Source organism: Salmo salar, chromosome ssa01, assembly GCF_905237065.1.
Source record: "Salmo salar chromosome ssa01, Ssal_v3.1, whole genome shotgun sequence".
In the NCBI taxonomy this organism is placed as follows: domain Eukaryota; kingdom Metazoa; phylum Chordata; class Actinopteri; order Salmoniformes; family Salmonidae; genus Salmo; species Salmo salar.
The window spans coordinates 125,178,516-125,201,169 of NC_059442.1; the positions used below are offsets into that span (position 1 = coordinate 125,178,516).

Sequence of the window (22,654 nt, forward strand, 5' to 3'; positions counted from 1 at the left end):
CTGAAAAACATTCCCACAGCATGATGCTGCCACCATCATGCTTCACCGTATGGATGGTGCCAGGTTTACTCCAGATGTGACACTTGGCATTCAGGCCAAAGAGTTCAATCTTGGCTTCATCAGGCCAGAGAATCTTGTTTCTTATGGTCTGAGAGTCTTTAGGTGCCTTTTGGCAAACTCCAATTGGGCTGTCATGTGCCTTTTACTGAGGAGTGGTTTCCGTCTGGCCACTCTACCATAAAGGCTTGATTGGTGGAGTGCTGCAGAGATGGTTATCCTTCTGGAAGGTTCTCCCATCTCAACAAAGGAACTCTAGAGCTCTGGGTTCTTGGTCACCTCACTGACCAAGGCCCTTCTCCCCCGATTGCTCAGTTTGTCCAAACGGCTAGCTCTAGGAAGAGTCTTGGTCGTTCCAAACTTCTTCCATTTAAGAATGATGGAGGCCACTGTGTTCTTGGGGACCTTCAATGCTGCAGAAAGTTTTTGGTACCCTTCCCCAGATCTGTGCCTCGACACAATCCTCGCTCAGAGCTCTACAGACAATTTCTTTGACCTCGTGGCTTGGTGTTTGCTCTGACATGCACTATCTACTGTGGGACCTTATATAGACAGGTGTGTGCCTTTCCAAATCATGTCCAATCAATTGAATTTACCACAGGTGGACTCCAATCAAGTTGTAGAAACATCTCAAGGATGATCAATGGAAACAGGATGCACCTGAGCTCAATTTCAAGTCTCATAGCAAGGGTCTGATAAGGTATAAGGTATTATAAGGTATTTCATTTATTGATTTTTAATAAATGTGCAACATTTTCTAAAAACCTGTTTTTGCTTTGTCATTATGGGGTATTGTGTCTAGATTGATGAGGGAAAAATTATTTAAGCATTGTTAGAACAAGGCTGTAACATAACAAAATGTGGAAAAAGTCAAGGGGTCTGAATACTTTCCAAATGCACTGTAAAACATAGAAATACATGACAAAGTACAGAACAGTTATAGACAAGAAAAACATAAGATATTACATTAAATAAAAAATAAAAAATACAAATAAGAGTAGAAATGAAGTATAGGTATGTACAGCAGGTATGTACGTGTAGGTATGGCAGGACCAAATTTGAGAAATAAGTAGGAACAAGTCCATGTAATGCTTTTAGGTTAACAGTAAACGTTGAAATCAGCCCTAGCATTAACAGGAAGCCAGGCTAGCGCTGGAGTAAAATGTTCAAATGTTTTGGTTCTAGTCAAGACTCTAGCTGCCACATTTTGAACTAACTGAAGTTTATTTAGTGCCTTATTCAGGTAGCCAGAGATAAGTATTGTAATCTTGAAATGACAAAAGCATGAATGAGCTTTTCTGCATCATTTTTTGAGAAATGTTTCCGATTTTTTGCAACGCTACGAAGAAGCTGCTCTTGAAATATGTTCGTCAAAAGAGAGACCAGGATCCAGACAAGACTGTCCAACCATCAAAATTCATTTTCCATTCCGACAGCATATCTCTTTGTTTCTTGGGACCTAAAACTAGCATCTCTGTTTTGTTTGAGTTTAAAAGTAACAAAATTGTCACCATCCACTTCCTAATGTCTAAACCCAATTTTAGGGCTTCACCATGTTTCATCAAAATGTACAGCTGTGTGTCCTCTATATTGCAGTACAAGTTGACATTGTGTTTCAAAATGACATCACCAAGAGGTAGCATATATAGTCAAAACAATAGTGGTCCTAGAACGGAACCTTGAGGAACACTGAAACTTACCATTGTTTTCTCAGAGGACAAACCATCCACAAAGATGAACTGATATCTTTCTGACAGAGATGAGCTAAACCAGGCAGGAATTTGTCCTCGTAGACCAATTAGGGTTTCCAATCTAAAGAATATGGTGATTGATGGTGTTGAAAGGGGCACTAAGGTCTACGAGCACAGAGCCTTGGTCTGAAGCCATTAAAAGGTAATTTACCACCTTCACAAGTGCGGTCTCAGTGTTATGATAGCGTCTAAACCTAGACTGAAGTGTTTCTTATGCATAATTTCTCTTCAAGAAGGCAGTGAGTTGGTGAGCAACGGATTTTCATTTTTTTTTTTGAGGAACGGAGATTCAATGTAGGCCGATTGCGCTTTGAATTTTCCGGATCAAGGTTTGGATTTTTCAGGCGAGACTTTATTACTGCCACTTTTAGTGAGTTTGGTACACATCCAGAGGATAGGGATCCATTTATTATGTTCAACATCAGAGTGCCAAGCACAGGAATGAACTCTTTCAGTAGTTTAGTTGGAATTGGGTCCAGTAGACAGCTGGAAGGTTTAGAGGCCATGGCCATTTTAGTGAATGTGTCGAGAGATATAGGATTAAAAAACTTGAGTGTCTCCATTGATCCGAGGTCATGCAGTTCTGTGCAGACAACTGAGTTTTGGAAAAATATGCATATTCAAAGAGGAGTCTGTAATTTGTTTTCTAATGATCATGGTCTTTTCGTCGAAGAAGTTCATGAATTCATCACTGCTGAAGTGAAGACAATCTTCACTTGGGGAATGCTACTTTTAAGTTAGCTCTGCGACTGAAATATTGGATAGTTTTTATTCTCCTCAATCATCTTGGAAAAGTAGGCTGATTGAGCAGTAGTAAGGGACTTCCTATATTGCACAGTACTGTCTTTCCAAGCTAGTCAGAAGACTTCCAATTTGGTGGGGCGCCAATGATGGTACTGAAAGCCTTTTGGAGTGAGTCTGTGGGCTTCTTAATGTGAATATTGAAGTCACCAAACATGTGAATATAATCTGCCATGACTACGAGGTCCAGGAGGTCTGTAAACAGTAGCTATAAAAAGTGATGTTAGCAACACCTCCGCATTTGTGCGATATGCGGGGGATATGGACACTAGTGTAAGCAGGAGGAGAGGCCTCATTTAATGCAGTAAGTTAATCAGGCTTAAACCAGGTTCCAGTCAGGCCAATCCCATCAGGTTTATGATCAGTGATTAGTTCATTGACTATGACTGCCTTGGAAGTGTTTTATCTAATATTAAGTTGTGCCATTTTGAGATGTAAGGTATTATCACAATCTCTTTAATTAATTACAGGAATGGAGGAGGTCTTTATTCCAGTGAGATTGCTAAGGCGAACACCGCCATGTTTAGTTTTGCTCAACCTACATTAAGGCACAGACACGCCTCAAAGGGGAAAACTGAGCTGACTAAACTGACTGTGCTAGGGACAGACTCCACTAAGCTGGCAGGCTAACAGCCTGCTGCCTGGCCTGCACCCTATCTCATTGTGGATCTAGATTAATTAGAGCCCTGTCTATGTTCATAAATAAGATGAGAGCACCCCTCCAGTCAGGATGGAGTATGTCACTCTTCAGCAGGTCAGGCTTGGTCATGTTTGTGGTTAGTCCCAGAACGTTATTATCTTTTGGACCAGTGATTGAGTTGTGCGAGTCTGCTGTAGAGCTCATCACTCCCGCTAACTGTGCTACTGTTCTCGTGCATGAGTGTGTGTCCCTCAGTGCCTTGGAGGAGAACTCAAGGGATCCCTTGTGTGTGTAGGCAGGAAGACCAGGCAGGCAAGCAGTAGATAGCCAAGTCTTTTGATCCAGTCTACTGGTCTGGATCCTCTCCTCTCTCCTTCCACAGATATTTGCCCACCATTACACTGCCGTACCATTCCTCAGCTCAGACAGACACAGACTCTTTATCAAGCTACCGTGAGAAAGCAACCACAAGGGTGATAAGAGGGGCCCTTTCTGCCCAAAATGTCGCAGTCTCACAGTTTCATCTGTATTTGCTTTCTGTCGGTCCCACTTGCTCAAGCTGTTAGAAAACATCTTGAGAATTTCCATGGGAACTCTTTTTTTCTGCCAGAGAGCAAATACTGTGGGTATATCTGTCAGTTAATGTCTGCCTGTGCCACTTTGTGTGCCAGCCTCTCATGAGAAACAGGCTACTGTAACAGAGAGGGATACTTCCCTTTCATTACTTCCTTCACAGTCTATTTTCATTTGAAACATTACACTAAAATAGTGTTAAAAAAAGGGGGCCAACTACAATGAAATAGCCAACTTTAATGCCAATTACTGAAACCTTCAACTACAATAGCTAATACTGAAATATTGCTATAAACGAGGCATACATCAGCATTGAGTGATTGTTTTCATATACAGTACCTCAGGGATGGGCAACTTTGATGGGGGTGGGGACTACAAAAAAATTGGAACTCATCGTGAGGGGCCACAGTTGCTCGCAGGTCTGCGTACCCACATGTGCGTTTTTCTATAGGGTGGAGAGACATGTTTGCAGGTTTTAATATATCTGATTGAGACTTACTAACAAAATCAATGGGGGCCCCACGGCCAGTAATTCGACCATGATCACTAAGTTTAAATAGCTGGCTTCCAGTAGCAGTGCTTGGGTAAAATCACTGGGGGTGTCCTCGCCCCCATCAAAATAAAAAGAAGCCATATTACAACCTATGTGTTGTGATAATGGCGTTGTTTGCTCTATAACCTGCTAATTCATATGCCTTGTGACCGTGATATATAGTCCTAAAGGCCAAGGCAATATGAAGACAGTGTCAGAATAAATTCAACCACACCTTTGTTTTATCACAAAACCTGATAGCAACCTCTGTCCAGTGAAGTCCACAAAGCATATTACATATACAGTAACAGACAGTTTCATGACCGTCAGCATGGTCAAGAAAGTTAATGTTTCCTACATTTTCGGACTACTAAACAAATATTGATTTAGAACCACAGAGTTACCGCAAGTCGCAAAGAAAACTGGAGCTGCCTCCACTATTCCAGCACCATTTCAACTTCAACATTTCAACATCACCAAATCACCTCTGCTTAGTCTAATACAGTGACACCTAAAAGATACCAAAAACAATTCAGTCCAATCAACATAAGCTAAATGAAGTGGCTGTCCATGGTTCTGATTTCTGTGTTTTCATGTGTGTGTGCGTGCATGTTTGTGCAAGTAGAAAAACATCTTGACTCACCCTACTTGTAGAGAAACACCAATGCCATCCTCCTCTCTTTTATGTTGACAAAACGTCTATCACTCTATCATACAGTACACGCTTTTAATTTTTGTTGTCCTAGGCTACCTGGCTAAAATGCTTGCTCGCTAGCCTAATTTCCATTCATGGGCAATGTTAGTTAACATTAGCCTTCTACATCTAGCTACATATTGAACTTCCATCCTCTCAGGCCAGGGGCACAACAATGTATGAATTAATGGTTGGATCAGAATCTCCGTTATAATCATTGGTCAGTAGGGAGAATTAAGTAAAACCACAAGTCCAAATACCTATCTCCAGCCATAGCTAATTTAGGAAATGGCCAATTTTAGCTAGCTGGCTAGCTAGCCACCGGAGGAAAACAACACAACGAGATGCAACAATTCAAGTTTTTCTGTCATGACGCATGCTCTCAATGGGATTTGATAGGAGTGACGCCAAATCCAAGCCGGCTTCCCTTGACACTTTTTTTGGTGCGCCAGGACCATTTATAGTTGAACTCGCACTGCTTAGATCAACGCTGATTGGCCAAAAAAATGTACTTATTTTTTCTTATTTCTTCCCTTGCCTTCAATGCTACAGACAGCAACAATGTCATACTCGTTTGGACCAGACAGCATCAAATAGATGGCCTACACATAGAGAGACAGAGGGGCGCTGTTTCGCTCTCTCTGATTGATTCTCCTGTGAGATACACTCAGACTCTTGCGAATTGAAGGAAATGTATGAAACACAGAGAGACGAAAGATAAATTATTCTACGTTTTTTTTATTGGTACATTTTTTTGGGAAGCCTGGCTTCCCTTGGCATCCATGAATACTTGCACTGCTGGCTGCTAGACTAACTTACCAAAACGTTTTGATGACATGGGCTAATTGAGTGACTATCAGTGAGTGACGTAACAAGAGAAAAAACACTGATGCACAACCAAATTTCAAAATGGCACCTTGTGTATTCTACTATTCTAACATGCAACAGTAAGTTGAGAGCCCGACCGAGTTCCCCCAAAACATTGATCCAAGGGCCTTCAAAAGGGCACCGCATTCCTTTGGCCCGCAAGCTGCCAGTTGCCCATCCCTGATATACTTATATTCACACATAAAATGGGTAGGTACTTCAACTTGAAAAAGGCAGTCCAGAAACTACATGTCTAGTATGTTTGCTCACCATGTATGTCTAGTACTTGTGCTCTGTGAGCACAAGTACTTAGCATATTTGGTCAGTCTGAAAGTGTTCTGTTCTGTGTGTGTGTGTATGTACGTGTACAGTGCCTTCAGAAAATATTCATACCCCTTGACTTATTCCACATTTTGTTGTGCTACATCCTGAATTCAAAATGGAATACTTTTTTTTCTCTCTCACCCATCTACACACAATATCCCATAATGACAAAGTGAAAACATGTTTTTAGAAATGTTTATTGACATTTATTGAAAATGAAATACAGAACTACTGTACCTCATTTACAGTAGTACTGTAGTCACACCCCTGAGTCAACACATGTTAGAATCACCTTTGGCAGTGATTACAGCAGTGAGTCTTTCTGGGTAAGTCTCTAAGCGCTTTGCCCACCTGGATTGTACAATATTTGCAGATTATTATTTTTACAGTTCTTCAAGCTCTGTAAAGTTAATTGTTGATCATCGCTAGACAGCCATTTTCAAGTCTTGCCATAGATTTTCAAGCCGATTTAAGTTATTGGGTTATTATCCTGCTGAAAGGTGAATTTGTCTCCCAGTGTCTGTTAGAAAGCAGACTGAAGCAGGTTTTCCTCTAGGATTTTGCCTGTGCTAAGATCTATTGAGTTTATTTTTATCCTTAAAAACGTCCTAGCTGCCAATGACGAATATAACCATAACATGATGCAGCTTCCACCATTCTTGAAAATGTGAAGAGTGGTACTCAGTGATGTGTTGCCCCAAACATAGTGCTTTGTACTCAGGACATAAAGTACTTTTCCACATTTTTAGCAGTTTTACTTTAGTGCCTTATTGCAAACAGGATACATGTTTTGGAATATTTTGTATTATGTACAGGCTTCCTTCTTTTCATTTAGCTTAGTACCCTTGGAGTCCCTACAATGTTGTTGATCCATCTTCAGTTTTCTCCTATCACAGCCATTAAACTGTTTTGTTTTAAAATCACCATTGGCCCTAATGGAGAAATCCCTGAGCGGTTTCCTTCCTCTCGGCAACTGAGTTAGGAAGGATGTCTGTATCTTTGTAGTGACTGGGTTTATTCATACACCATCCAAAGTGTAATTAATATCTTCACCATGCTCAAAAGAATATTCAATATTTTTATTTTTTACCCCTTTTTCTCCCCAATTTTGTCATATCCAATTGGTGGTTACAGTCTTGTCCCATCGCTGCAGCTGCAACTCCCATACGGACTCAGGAGAGCCATGTGTCCGCCAAAACACGACCCTGCCAAGCTGCACTGCTTGTTGACAGATAATTGTATGTGTGGGGTACATAGATGAGGTTGCCATTAAACAATCATGTTAAACACTATTATTGCACACACAGTCGATGCAAACATAATTCCACTTTGACATCATGGGGTATTGTGTGTAGGCAAGTGACACAAAATCTACATTTAATCCATTTGAAATTCAGGCTGTAACCCCCCAAAAATATGGAAAAGGTCAATGGGTGTGAATACTTTCTGAAAGCACCGTATGTACACACACGTACACTGAGAGCATGTTTGCATGCAAAAGTGAGAGATTATGCTAAAGCACTGACTGAGCACATCTGTGTGAATGCATCATTGTCTCTAGCCTGAGAGTGAACATGTATTCTATTCTATTTCGATGTGAAAGTTAAACCGCAAGGGTCTCCTGAGCCATGTGTACGTGCTAGTAGTTGTGTGAAACTTGTCTGTGAAAAAGCCCCTAGCTAGGCCAGTGGTGTATTTATTTGGCACCTCTCTCAGTCTGACCAGGTGATGTGCCCTTGTACGGAAGGTCACTCGATGCTGTCAGTTCCCTTTTCCTCTCCGGATATTCCCAGCATTCTACGGGCCAGTGGAACGCCGTGCAGAGAGCAGTCAGGAACTCTGGGAACCAGGAGCAGGAAGCTAGCACCGCTCCAGTTGTTCCTTGGTTGGGCCAAACAGAGCAAAGCAGAGCCGGGGAGGAGAGGTGGCGGAGAGGGCTTGATGCTGGGGCTAGGTGGGAGTACTAGAGGGCTGTGATTGTTACTGGAGCCACATCTCCCTCTGCTGATTACTGATTCACACACCTCAGACCTGACCCACAATGACCCACATGTCTTTTTTTGTAGTTTCTTTACAGTTTGTAAACAATTAATTTCTCTACTGGGACAATAAAATATTTGATTGACTTTTATATTAGATGTCAGTTGTTTGCTATCAATAAATCATCTGCAATAGCCTTATGACCAATACCAAAGTATAAGATTTGACACCTCCTTACTATCTGCTCAGTGCATATAAAAGATTTGCAAGGGCTCGACTTAATCCATATTGCTACCGATTTCTCTATTGAAATTGAAAGGTCATTTCTGATATATGCAGTGTTGAACATTGCCTTTACATTTCAATCATGATGTAAAGCTGAACTTCCCGAGATGCGTAGCTGACGTATGCCGCATTTATTCTTGCCTTTCAGGGCTCAATTCAATCAAACCTGCATTGCAGTATTCACGCAGTAGCTTTTTTTCCAATGTTCAAATTAACTCACAGACTGGTCTAGAGTACTGTATAAAAACGTACAACTACTACCAGGGCGACCCCCCTCACAGGTATGCTTTCACTTTTGAAAATTAGAAGTTTGTGGGCACATTATGAATATTGTAAATAAAGACTGCGTAAACATTGCTATGGCGATTGGATGAACCCCAGCCTAAGGGCCGATTCAATCAGATTGGCTTTAGCTGACATCCTCATAGCTAATGTTTTGATGTGTCGGAGGTGGAACTGTGTTAGAGCTGTCAAATCTACAATTGGCTCCCAGCATTATACCCAATGGTGATTTTAGCATGTAAATCTTGGTGGGGCAAACAAAAACAAAAAAAATGGGATGCGTGCCAGCAAAGCACATCACAGCACTAAACAATACATCAATTGCCCACAAACTGTTAGGGCCTACATAAAGCTGTCCCAACAGCAGAGTCCCAACAGCAGTCCCAAAACCTTACCAATGCTACAACTGGCTATCAGCGAAACAGTTCATTCAGCCTCATTTATTGCCTTTTAAAAAAACAGCTTATATGGCTGACTTGCTTAAACAAATGTGGGTTCTACTGACAATTGAAATGTACAAACTATGGCATAAAGGGACGACTGGCGTATATTAGGCAACCCGTAATTTCGATTAAGACATGAATGAGCGAGCTAGGATGGGGGTAGTCAATATAACAATTTGTTCAACACTTTTGAAATGTACAGCGACAGAATTCAGAACATGGGCTGTTCTTATAGTATTCTCCCTGTACACCAAGTCAGAACTGTAGGATAAATAAGGCAGTATATAAGCAGACAATGAAAGCTCTTACAATATTCAACAATTACATTTCTCTATAACAGGTTATAGGCTACATGTGCGCCATCAAGTCAGAACAGTAGGTTAAGTTATGAGGGGAAAAGGGACCAAATTATTAGGGTGGGGCACATGGGATACTAAAAGCTTACTACACAACATACACTTTTATTACTTTCTTAGCTACAGTATACATATCTTCCTAGCGTAATACATCATTTATGCAGCAGCATACAATACATATTTGGACTCACCTTCTTCTTCTTTGATGAGGTTTAACGACGTTTGGCATCCAATAAATGTTGGATTACAGTGACCTACTAGACTGGAGTACAACTCCCTTATACTTTGCTTGAAAAAATAAATAAATATACAAATACCCTACCATCTAACACTACACTCACAAAATAAAAATACAAAAAATAAATAACACCACCCTTCTCCACTAATTAAATCTATTCAAATCAAATATATTTATATAGCCCTTCTTACATCAGCTGATATCTCAAAGTGCTGTACAGAAACCCAGCCTAAAACCCCAAACAGCAAGCAATGCAGGTGTAGAAGCACAGTGGCTAGGAAAAACTCCCTAGAAAGGCCAAAACCTAGGAAGAAACCTAGAGAGGAACCAAGGGCTCTCTATGGTCAGGGCGTGACAGTACCCTCCCCCAAAGGTGCGGACTCCGGCTGCAAAACCTGAAACCAAATGGGGAGGGTAGGGGGGGTGACTATTGTCGGTGGTGGCTCCGGTGCGAGTCGTAGCCCCTGCCCAGACCACAAATCTGGCCATGGAGTAGGGCCAGACGCCGTGCCGGGACTGGGCACCGGCACAGAGGAAAGCTCCTGCCAGGGAGCAGGACTGGACACCGTGCCTGGACTGGGCATCGGCGCAGGTTGCACTGGACTGATGACACGCTCTTCAGGTTGAGTGCGTGGAGCCGGCACAGGACGCTCCGGGCTGGAGAGGCGCACTGGAGGCCTAGTGCGTGGAGCCGGTACAGGTGGCATCGGACCGTTGACACGCACTTCAGGGAGAGTGCCAGGAGCCGGCACAGGACGTACAGGACTGGGGAGGCGCACTGGAGGCCTGGTGCGTGAAGCCGGCACAGGTTGCACTGGACTGGTGACACGCTCTTCAGGGCGAGTGCGGGGAGCTGGAACAGGACGTACCGAACTGGGGAGGCGCACTGGAGGCCTGGAGTGTGGAGCCGGTACAGGTTTCACCAGACTGATGAAACACACTTCAGGGCGAGTTGGCACAGACGTACCAGACTGCTGACAGGCTCTTCAGGTCGAATGTTGTGCAGAACACACCTGACCAACATCTCTCTCCTCTCTCTCTCTCCCAACTTCTCCATCGCCTCCCTGACGGTCTCTGGCTCTTCAGGGCGAGTGCGGGGAGCTGGCAAAGATGCCCGCGGACTGATGACCCCCTCTTTAGGGCGAGTGCGAGGAACCGGCACAAAACGTACCGGGCTGAGAAGGCTCACTGGAGGCCTGGTGCGTGGAGCTGGCACAGATGGCACCGGACTGGTGTCACGCTCTTCAGCACGCCTGCGCTGCAGCATACTCCTCGCTACCACCTCTCTCCGGTATCTTTCATTAAATTCCTCCACCGACTCCCAAACGGGCTCTGGCACTCCCCGCTGCTCAGTCGACCACCCCATGTGCCCCCCCCAAAAAAAATCTTGGGGTTTCCGTGGCCGCGGTCCCCGGCGTCGTCGCTGTCACCCTATGCTCCTTGGCGACTCCCGCCAAGGAAGGGTCTCGTGTCCTCCCATGATTTCTTCCCAGGTCCAAAACTCCTTTACCTCCGTCACACGCTGTTTGGTTCTTGCTTGGTGGGATATTCTGTCACGATCGTGAGGACAGATGGACCAAGGCGCAGCGAGATTTGAGTTCCACATACTTTTAATCCAAAGTGAAACTACAACAAACAATAAACAAACACTGACCATTAACAAACAGAGCGCACATCAGCACTCAACAAAAACAATATCCCAATGTCCTTTTTTTGTGGCACCTGACCACATGACTGAACAGTAGTCAAGGTGCGATAAAACTAGGGCCTGTAGGACCTGCCTTGTTGATAGTGTTGTTAAGAATGCAGGGCATCGCTTTATTATAGACAGACTTCTCCCCATGTTAGCTACTACTGCATCAATATGTTTTGACCATGACAATTTACAATCTAGTGTTACTCCAAGCAGTTTAGTCATCTCAGTTTGCTCAATTTCCACATTATTTATTACAATATTTAGTTGAGGTTTAGAGTTTAGTGAGTGTTTTGTTCCAAATACAATGTTTTTAGTTTTAGAAATATTTAGTGCTAACTTATTCCTTGCCACCCACTCTGAAACTAACTGCATCTCTTTGTTGAGTGTTGCAGTCATTTCAGTCGTCGTAGTAGCTGACGTGTATAGTGTTGAGTCATCCGCATACATAGAAACTCTGGCTTTACTCAAAGTCAGTGGCATATCGTTAGTAAAAATGGAACAAAAGCAAGAGGCCTAAACAGCTATCCTGGGGAATTCCTGATTCTAACTGGATTATATTTGATAGGCTTCCATTAAAGTAACAAGTAACTCTTTATCCACATTATAGCAGGGGGTGTAAAGCCATAACACATGTTTTTCCAGCAGCAGACTATTATCAATAATGTCAAAAGCTGCACTGAAGTCTAACAAGACAGCCCCCACAATAATTGTATCATCAATTTCTCTCAGCCAATCATCAGCCATTTGTGTAAGGGTTTGTTGAGTGTCCTTCCCTATAAGCATGCTGAAATTCTATTGTCAATTTGTTTACTGTAAAATAGCATTGTATCTGGACACAATTTTTTCCAGAAGTTTACTAAGGGTTGGTAACAGGCTGATTGGTCAGCTATTTGAGCCAGTAAAGGGGGCTTTACTGTCACGCCCTGATCTGTTTCACCTGTCCTTGTTATTGTCTCCACCCCCTCAAGGTGTCGCTTATTTTCCCCAGTATATTTATCCCTGTGTTTCCTGTCTCTCTGTGCCAGTTCGTCTTGTATGTTAGTCAAGTTTTGACCCCTGCCTGACTCTGGACTACTTTCCCGCCTGCCTGATCATCCTGCCTGCCCTGAACTTGGTTCTGCCTGCCCTTCGGTACCGTTTGGACTCTGAACTGGTTTTGACCGTTTTGCCTGTCCATGATTATTCTCTTGCCTTACGCTATTGGATTAATAAATATTGTAAGACTCCAACCATCTGCCTCCTGTGTCTGCAGCTGGGTCTCGTCTTGTGTCATGATATTTACTGTTATTGGGTAGCGGAATGACTTTAGCTTCTCTCCAGGCCTGAGGGCACACACTCTCTAGTAGGCTTAAATTGAAGATGTGGCAATATCGTCTGCTATTATCCTCAGTAATTTTCCATCAAGATTGTCAGACCCCGGTGGCTTGTCATTGTTGATAGACAACAATTTTTTTCACCTCTTCCACACTGACTTTACGTAATTAAAAAGTACAATTCTTGTCTTTCATAATTTGGTCCGATATACTTGGATGTGTAGTGTCAGCATTTGTTGCTGGCATGTCATGCCTAAGTTTGCTTATCTTGCCAATGAAAAAGTCATTCAAGTAGTTTGCATTATCAGTGGTCTTTGTGATGAATGAGCCATCTGATTCAATGAATGAAGGAGCCGAGTTGTCTTTTTTAAGCAAAATTTAATTTAAGGTGCCCCAAAGCTTTTTACTATCATTCTTTATATTATTTATTTGTTTCATAGTGTAGTTTCTTTTTATTTAGTTTAGTCACATTTCTTAATTTGCAGTACGTTTGCCAATCAGTTGGGCTGCCAGATTTATTTTCCATACCGTTTGCCTCATCCCTCTCAACCATACACTTTTTCAATTCCTCATCAATCCAAGGGGATTTAACAGTTTTTACAGTCATATTCTTAATAAGTCTGTGCTTATTAGTAACTGGAATAAGTAGTTTCATAAATGTGTCAAGTGCAGTGTCTGGTTGCTCATTACACACCACAGACCAGCAAATATTCCTTACATCAACATATGAATCACTATCTTATACACTGTATTAGGCCCAGCCTCTGGAACTTTGGTTTTCCTAGATATGGATATTACAGTATATTGTGATCACTACATCCAATGGATTTGGATACGGCTTTAAAGCAAATATTTGCAGCGTTAGTAAAGATGTGATCGATACATGTTGATGATTTAATTCCTGTGCTGTTTGTAACTACCTGGTAGGTTGACTAACAATCTGATCCAGGTTGCAGGCACTGGTTACAGTTTGAAGTTGTTTCCTGAGTGGGCAGCTTGACGATAGGCAGTCAATATTTAAATCACCCAGAAAATATACCTCTCTGTTGATATCACATACATTATCAAGCATTTCACACGTATTATCCAGGTACTGACTATTAGCACTTGGTGGTCCATAGTAGCTTCCCACAAGAATTGTCTTTAGGTGAGGCAGATGAACCTGTAGCCATATTACTTCAGCAGTATTTAACATTAGATCGTCTCTAAGCTTTACAGGAATGTGGTTCTGAATATAGACCGCAACACCGCCTCCGTTGGCGTTTCTGTGTTTTCGGTAGATGTTATAACCATGTATTGCTACCACTGTATCATCAACGGTATTATCTAAGTGAGTTTCAGAGATAGTCAGAATATGAATGTCATCTGTTACAAGCAAGTTATTGACTTTATGGACCTCGTTTCTTCGGCTACATATGTTACAGTACACGTAAGTGTTTTGTAGCAGATGTCTCTTTCCATTCATCAAATTGCTGGTGCACAGTGCACTGTTGGGGTTTGGATGCTGAAATGATTTTGTGAGTGGACGAATGTGCGACAGGAGCGACTTTGTTAAGTGATTGTTTGGTTGTGTTTATGCCACATTAAAAGGCATAGGCGGCGTGTCCATAAGGCTAGCGGAAGCTTTCCCTAAAGTAAATTGAATCAAATATTCCAAAACTATATAGCCTAATTAGCTTACTCATGACAATACAGAAATAAATACAATTATTCATAATAGGCTACAACACGAGAACGCAAAATTTGGCCACAGAGGATCATTAGCTTCTTTTTTTTTTTAAAGCTGTGGAATGTTTTACATCTCATAGCCTACAGTCAGAAGGGCCCACCATTTGGTTAGCGAGTGCTGCAAATACCAAATAGATGATTGTTGAGTTGCGACTGTCAGGGATAAGCTGAGAGACCCAGCCAGGCATATCGCAATCATTTTAAAATACAATCACGGAAAAACTGTTAGGAAAGCAAATGGCTATTGCTGTAAAGAGATGACAATGAAAAGACTCCAATCTGTCATTTAGTTATCAAAATTCTTAACTCAATTGAGCGAACAGTAGCCTTATTGGCACCAGCGTAGAACATCGGCCATATCCCTGGTGAGTGTGCATATTCACTGTCTTTGTCATTGGATCAGTACCACGTTTGTTTGTTTTTGGACAATATTTCCTCCTCCAAGGTAGATAGACATCATATTGTATTTGTGTTTCCCCTTTCGTAATAACAAAACATAGTTTTTATTGATCTGTTTGTCAGTGTCAGCAGAGTAGCCTACCCTGTCATTTTTGTTCTGTATAAAAACATTGGGTGCGCCCATTTGGGTGTCCTGTACCTGTAAGAAATTAAATCTATTTTCACCCCTGGATGTAATATACACCTCAATTAGGCTTCTAGAAATCCTCATTATTTAGTTTAATGATTTTATATTTGAGCATCATTATTTCTATGTAGCATACACTTTCTCACTCGGAACTTTTAATGCGAGTGGGATGGGTGTGGCTCCGTGACAATGATCACAAGAGCAGCCAGCTGATCACTGATTTGACAGCTCTAGTGCAATTCCACCTCAGACACAGCCAAAACATCAGCCATGCTGGTGTTGGTTATCGCCAGTTTAAGCTTTAAGCTTATCTGATTGAATCTAGGCCTACAGTTCTATCACACTGTAGCGCAGCTCTTCAGCGCTACAGATTGAATTGAGCACTTGGTGTTCCAAGCAAGAGAAGCAAAATGTTGGTTAACCACATATAAACTCAATCAAATGTATTCATGAAGACTTTGTTAATGTAAAGCACTTTATGACAACTATTGATGTAAAAAAGACAAAGCTCACATAAGACATGAAGCCAAGCAGCTTAATCCATCATTTTATTGCGTTGTGTTCTGTTCTGTATTGAATGATATAGGTAGTCTGTCAGACGGCTAACCCAGACAGTGATCTGTGCTGTGTGTTTGTGTTGTGTGTTAGGATGTGTTAGGATGTATTCTTCCTTATGACCTCTAATCTCCTTCAGTTTGCTTTCAGGAACTCAGTTTCTCCTGTAACACAAATACACAGTCATAAGATAAAATATATTGGCATATTTTAATGTTTACCTGTATATTTATTTTAAAATCTTTTATTTAATCTTTATTTAACAAGGCAAGTCAGTTAAGAACAAATTCTTATTTACAATGACGGCCTACCAAAAGGCAAAAGGCCTCCTGCGGGGATGGGGGCTGGGATTAAAAATACAAATGTATTAAATAAAAATGTAGGACAAAACACACATCACGACAAGAGGGACAACACAACACCACATAAAGAGAGACCTAAGACAACAACACAGCATGGCAGCAACACATGACAGCACAGCATGGTAGCAACAAAACATGACAACAACATGGTAGCAGCACAACATGGTATCAGCACAAAACAGGGTACAAACATTATTGGGCACAGACAACAGCACAAAGGGCAAGAAGGTAGAGACAATAATACATCATGCAAAGCAGCCCCAACTGTTAGTACGAGCGTCCATGAATAAGTCTTTGAATGAAGAGATTGAGATAAAACTGTCCAGTTTGAGTGTTTGTTGCTGCTCGTTCCAGTCGCTAGCTGATGTATGTATGCGTGTGAGCATGTATATAGATCTCTCTTACCATCCTTCATCACCCCACAGTACTCCTCACACTCCCCCTTGGAGTAGAACTTGTTACTGTTGCCCTGGCAGTAGTCCTTTTTATATTCCAGACAGAGTCCAGAGTTGGGATCGAAGGCCCATATCTTGGGCTGCCCAGTGCAGGGTTGAGCGTCCATGGGCATTCTGCAGGCAGCTGTAGAGAGACACACCTCACCAGACAGGAGGATAACACATGAGAGACCATCTAGTCTTACATATAGCCTATGGGATACTGTCACGAGCATCATAATGTATCTCAAAGTGGGTTGAGCATTGCCACATTACCAACTAGGTTATCAAATCAAACTTTTTTTGCCACATGCGCCGAATACAACAAGTGTAGACTTTACCGTGAAATGCTTACTTACAAGCTCTGAACCAACAGTGCAGTTCAAGAAGAAGAAAATATTCACCAAGTAGGCTAAAATAAAAAAGTAATACTAAAAAGTAACAGAATAAGAATAACAATAACGAGGCTATATACAGGGGGCACCGGTACCGAGTCAGTGTGCAGGGATACAGGCTAGTTGAGGTAATCTGTACATGTAGGTGGGGGCGAAGTGACTATGCATAGGTAACAAACAAACAGCGAGTAGTAAATTGTAAATTGTCCGGTGGAAGTCAAGCCTGCGTCTCCTACGCACCACAAGACTGTTTTAGCCCACAGAGCTAAAGTCAAGGCATTAGCTCTGGGGAGCTAACGGAAGTCTTGAAGTCTTACACAAGATTACCCATCACACGAGTGTGGTTCACCTACAGAATAGCCACCTATGTTACACTCTATTCCCTCACCCTCAGTGCGACAGCTCTGCAGACACTCCCTCTCAGTTACAAAGTTGTTCTGGTTGCCCATACAGCCTCCATAGGTGAACAGCTGACAGCCCATACTGGTGGAGTTGTAGAAGTAGCGCTGCACCATCCCAAAACAGGGACCTGCGTCTGGCTCCACCTTACAGGACTCTGAGGAGAGATGTACAGTAGCAGTGTGGCACTGTTAGTCAGACAGTCTGGTAAGTGCAATGCATTGTTGGTGCTAACCATAGACACAGGAATGGACTGGGACAAGAAATCTGGAATTTCTAAAACACCGGATCATTTTCCCCCCTGAGGACCCTGTTATCAGCCAAATAATTATAATTTGCCAGAATTGCCCTATGGCCAGTCCATCCCTGCATAGACATACGTTATGTAAGTCACTGTATGCAATATACTGCATATGTAATATACATAATTGGTTCTATCAGCTTCCAGGGATTCACTGACTAGACACACACAAAGCGTAGGCTAAACCTTAAATTTAGAGGTCAATGGCATAGCTAGCAGGCCCATCATGCACTCTCACCTGCACTCCGGAAGATCATGGTGTCATCACCCATACCAGAGCCCTCCACAGGGGCAGGATCAGGGAGGACTATGTTCCTCTTAGCTCTCTGGAGACAGACAGGTGAGTAGTTAGCAGGGTTGGGGTCAATTCCCTTTCAATTCCAGTCAATTCAGGAAGTTTCCTGAAATTCCAAATCCAATTCAAATTATCGTCAATGCTTTTCAATGAAGAAAATGTGGAATTGGAATTTGATTAACTTTCTTCAATGCCTTTAACCAAATCCACTTTTTAATGAAATCTCCGTCTCTGATGCGGGGTACAACCTCAACATTGAAACTTGAATTATTGAATACAGAAAGTACCGGTGCCGTAATCTCAGACTGAGACTCTGCTGCTACAGGCTCTGCTCCTGGTATACACTCGCCTGTGGAGAGAGACATCAGGGGTTCAAAGGTCAAAGAATGTTCAGACACATCTTGGATGTCACAGGTGTGTGTGTTTGAGCCTGTGTGCACACATGCCTGTGTGTGTGTACGTGTGTGTTTTGCTCACGTTTGTGTGCCTGTACCTTTGTTCTGTTTGATGATGACTGTGTCGTCAGCCATGCCCTGCTCCCTCACCAGCCTCCTGAAGTCGTCCAAGATAGTGGTCCGCAGTTCCATGGTCCGGCCTGAAGGAGGCAGCATTTTAATTTAGTTCTGCTACAGAATATACAGTACTAACCATACAAATAAAATCTATTTCTACGATAATAACATTATAGCTATGTCATTGTAGCTGTGAATGGCCTGGTCCCAGATCTTTTTGTGGTCCTGCCAACTCCTATAGTCACTGTCATATTTCTGTTTGTGCTGCTTCGGGTTTGGACACACCTACTCATTCAAGGGTTTTTCTGTATTTTTACTATTTTCTAAATTGTAGAATAATAGCTAATACATATTATTTCTGGGGATTTGGGGGGACCCCTGGAGGTCGGGGGCCCCCGAGATAGCATATGAACACGTCATAAGCAATGGCAAAATCTGTAGAATTGCAAGAAATTTGCTTTAATGGTCGATTTTGGGCACAAAAAAAGCCATTCCTCTTTCTCAATTTTCTAATAGAAATGGGGTGTGCCTTTGGTGCTTCATTGATGTGTCTGTCTGGTCATGTGTCTTTCTGTAGCTACCCAGTAGCTCCTCCAATATTTGTTGACCTCATTTCACAGGATTTGTTTTTGTACGGAAGCTGTAGAGATCCATAAGAAATGTCACTTCTGTATCCATATATCTTATTCATCACATGTTTTTTTTAAGCACTAAGTTAGCTGGTATGATGGTGCATTAACAGTTATACCGTTTAAAGCCGTTATTTATGTGTTTTTGCCCAAAGTTGACCTGTATAGTAACTGTCCAGTGGTTCTAGATCTCTATGAAATATGACCTATAGTTAATTACAATACGAGTAAAAAAGTTTTCCATCCAAAAAATTATAATTAAGTATGTTAAAAAGCAACTTTTCCTGTTTTGGAATGGTGTGGGCATACCCTAACAACCGATTGGTGTGGGCTTATACCAGTCATTCAAAATATTTATGCAAGTAGACCACTGATTGTCCAGCTCATCCTCCTCAGCTGGATGACATCAACCTCTATGAGGAAATACAAGCATTTTTTAAACGGTCTGCTTGAGGTGTTTTTTTTTAAGTGTTTTTATTTCTCCAGTGTATGCTTTGGCCAGAAATATGAGTTTAGGATGAGTCAACAACATTATTTGGGTTTGAGTTAACAGAATATGAACTTTTAAAAGTTATATTATTACTGGACATTGACAACATTTTCTCTCATCCTCATGGCAAAATGTGAAGAATAGCATGAGATGAGCTATAAAACAGCACATTTTCTCTCTGCCCCGTGGCAAAATGTGAAGAATTGCAGGAAAGTTGCGGTTTTCTCTCAGAATCATGACAAAATGTGTAGAATAGCATTAAAAAACAGACCACTTTTCTCTCTGCCCCAAGGCAAAATGTGTTGTAATGCAGGAGTTGAAATATAAGAAGTTAGCTGCTCCCCCTCCCCCTCAAAATCTATTTTTTTGGGGTGGGGGGCCTTCCACTTATACTTCCACTTTGTTTTCAAAATACCCCCATAATAAGGCATAATAAGTCATGCCAAACTGTGTAGAATTGCAGAAAAGGCATTTTAAAATGTCAGAAAAAAACCTGGACCCACCGTCTACTGTTAGATTCATCCAATATCTACAACACAATTTCGCCCTTGCGCAAAACATGACAACGACCACCATAGCTGGAACCAGGCTAATAAAAGGGTTTGATTAATCTCACCCAGGCGCACGTGTAGGCGTGTCGGCTGAAAGTTGATTGCATTAAATTTTGAACCAGGCTACCTCCCAGGTGTGAGCCAGGTGCCCTGTTCAAAGGTCACGTTGAAGTTGGCTCAAAACAAAAGTATTGTAATTAACCATGTGTAGTAATTAGTAGGATTCTGTGATTTCACATGCAAAAGTGACTGCTTTTGATAAAAACACTATCTGCCTTCCCAATGAAAAATGCTAACATTTACATAGGGAAAAGAGATGTTACATATGTTTCTGGACGATGCCTTGTTGAAAAAAATGACATCGCAGCGCAGATGATGGTTTGATTTGAGAAGGGAGCACCTCCCTCCCCGCTGCTGGATGACGTGACAGGCCTTTGCCCGGGGCCCTGCGGCTCAGCATAATCAAATCCGCCCATTGTCTCAGTGGTGTTGTGTTATACAGGTGCATTAGTAAAATCATTTCTAAATAAAGGTTTTGTCAGAAACACCGGATAGATGCAGTTAATTGTGTCGTTTCACAGGGTCAACCATAGTAGCCCGTCACCCCTGGAGCAAGTTAGGGTTAGGTCAAGGGAACATCGACAGATTTGTACGGATATTTGTACCAGCAACCTTTCGGCTACTGGCCCAACACTAACCGCTAGGCTATCTGCTCCATATTAGTAGTGACACTCACTGTATAGCTTGGCGGACTTGGTCTTCTCGCCACCTGTCTTCTGTTTACTCATCATGACGATGGCATACTCGTCGTAGTTAGTGTGAACGACATAGGCGTCGACATCAGCCCCCCACTCTGCATGGAGGAGAACACAAACATACAGTACATACTGTCAATGACCTGCCATCTTTGACTTCATAAATATGGTAGGTGAGACAGTGGCATACATTTGTTTTAACCCTGGCCCTTACCTCCCATTCTGAGAGTATTAGAACAGTGTAAGCCATATGGCTGCAATTCTATCTGGCCTATCAGAGGGGACACATTTTTTAAAGATCTACAAGTGCCCAGGAGGTAAGGGATATGACTTGATTTGGGATTCAGGGTATGAACAGACATTAAAGACTCACTGGCAACGTGGTAGGTGAATCTTCCAGGTGTGTCTGTTAGCTCATAATCACCAGAGATCTGCTTACATGTCCCGTGCCTACACACACACACGCACGCGCACACATACACGTACGTACATAATATATTTAGTTAAGCTATGGTGAATCCAGTAGCAATATTAGAGGCAGTTCAGAGACACACGCATATGTGTGTGTGTGTGTGTGTGTAACCTCACTTTTTCATGCTGCGTTTCATGCTGACTTTGCCTTCAGTGTCCCCGGCCTGCAGCTCCAGTATGCCGATAGCTGCGTCTCCTCTGTGGCGCTGTATCCAGGGACAGGTGGACGCTACCGCAATATCATGCCACTTCCCCATGAACTGACCCATGAAGAGAGAGAGAGAGAGAGAGAGAGAGAGAGAGAGAGAGAGAGAGAGAGTATTAAGACAGACAGAGAATATGTATGCACTACTAGTCTCTCATGACTAGGCTCACATGACCTGGATTTGAACCTTTATTTAAAGCTTTTTCATCAAACTGTCCCCATTTCTTGTTATCCTCAGACAAATTATTGCTTTCATTTGTGGTCTAATTCTCCTTTCTGGAAAAGGCTTAAAATAAAGGTTCAAATCCAGGTCATGTGGCATGATTAACCAAAACATAATTTGGTTCTGGGTTCCAAGATGGAGTTTTTTTTACAGACCAACAATGCAGTATTTACAGATGTTAACGTGCTTCTTTCACATGCATTGCTTGCTGTTTGGGGTTTTAGGCTGGGTTTCTGTACAGCACTTTGAGATATCAGCTGATGTACGAAGGGCTATATAAATAAATTTGATTTGATTTGATTTTGATTTGAACAGGCACCCATAGAAACACTTTAGACCGTACAAGCTGATCAAAACACATTTTGACCTCTCAGCTGAATCAGACTATTACCCATCCAGTACACACCATTTTTAAACCCGCAACTGGTCATGGCTATGCAATTGAAGAATATTTGAGAGAAAGCAAGAGAGACAGAGCAAACTCCTTGGGAAGGCTACGAGAAAGGGAGAAAGAGCAACCTCGATGACTAAGAGACTAACTCTTACCTTGCTCAGGTCAAAGTTCTCCTGTGTGGGGAAGAGAGGTTCGGCAAGCACTGGCACCCCATGGAGGGGGTCCACCAGGACCAAAAGGACCACAAGTATGACACTCAGCTGCATTCTGTCTGTGTGTCTCTGATACGAACCTCCAACTGAGTTTCCTCTGAGCTCCTGGATCTGCTGGGAGAGCACACCCACCCCTCCAACCCTCCACCTCTAATCCCTCCATCCCTCCACTGGACTATTCTAGCAAACCAGAGAGCATTGACCCATATGTATTTACCCCTTTCTGTACCCCCTCAAACTCCAGCAGAAAACAAACAGCAAATAGAGCAAAGTTCTCCTTATCTGACTGTTTGTCCCTTTTTCTGAAACATTGGACATCAAAGTG

The 22,654-nt window shown here is 42.3% G+C and overlaps 1 protein-coding gene across 1 annotated transcript; it reads right to left on the bottom strand.

The window, feature by feature from the left end:
* Window positions 1-15,677: 15,677 nt before the first annotated feature.
* On the bottom strand, window positions 15,678-22,504 carry LOC106561522 (protein AMBP). Its single transcript, XM_014125574.2, has 10 exons — window positions 22,270-22,504; window positions 21,413-21,555; window positions 21,198-21,274; window positions 20,806-20,922; window positions 18,381-18,482; window positions 18,175-18,236; window positions 17,831-17,918; window positions 17,281-17,448; window positions 16,469-16,642; window positions 15,678-15,865 (listed from the first exon to the last, which is right to left on the bottom strand). The coding sequence occupies exons 1-10, from the start codon at window positions 22,381-22,383 to the stop codon at window positions 15,837-15,839; spliced, it is 1,074 nt and encodes a 357-aa protein (XP_013981049.1). The 5' UTR covers window positions 22,384-22,504; the 3' UTR covers window positions 15,678-15,836.
* Window positions 22,505-22,654: the final 150 nt, after the last annotated feature.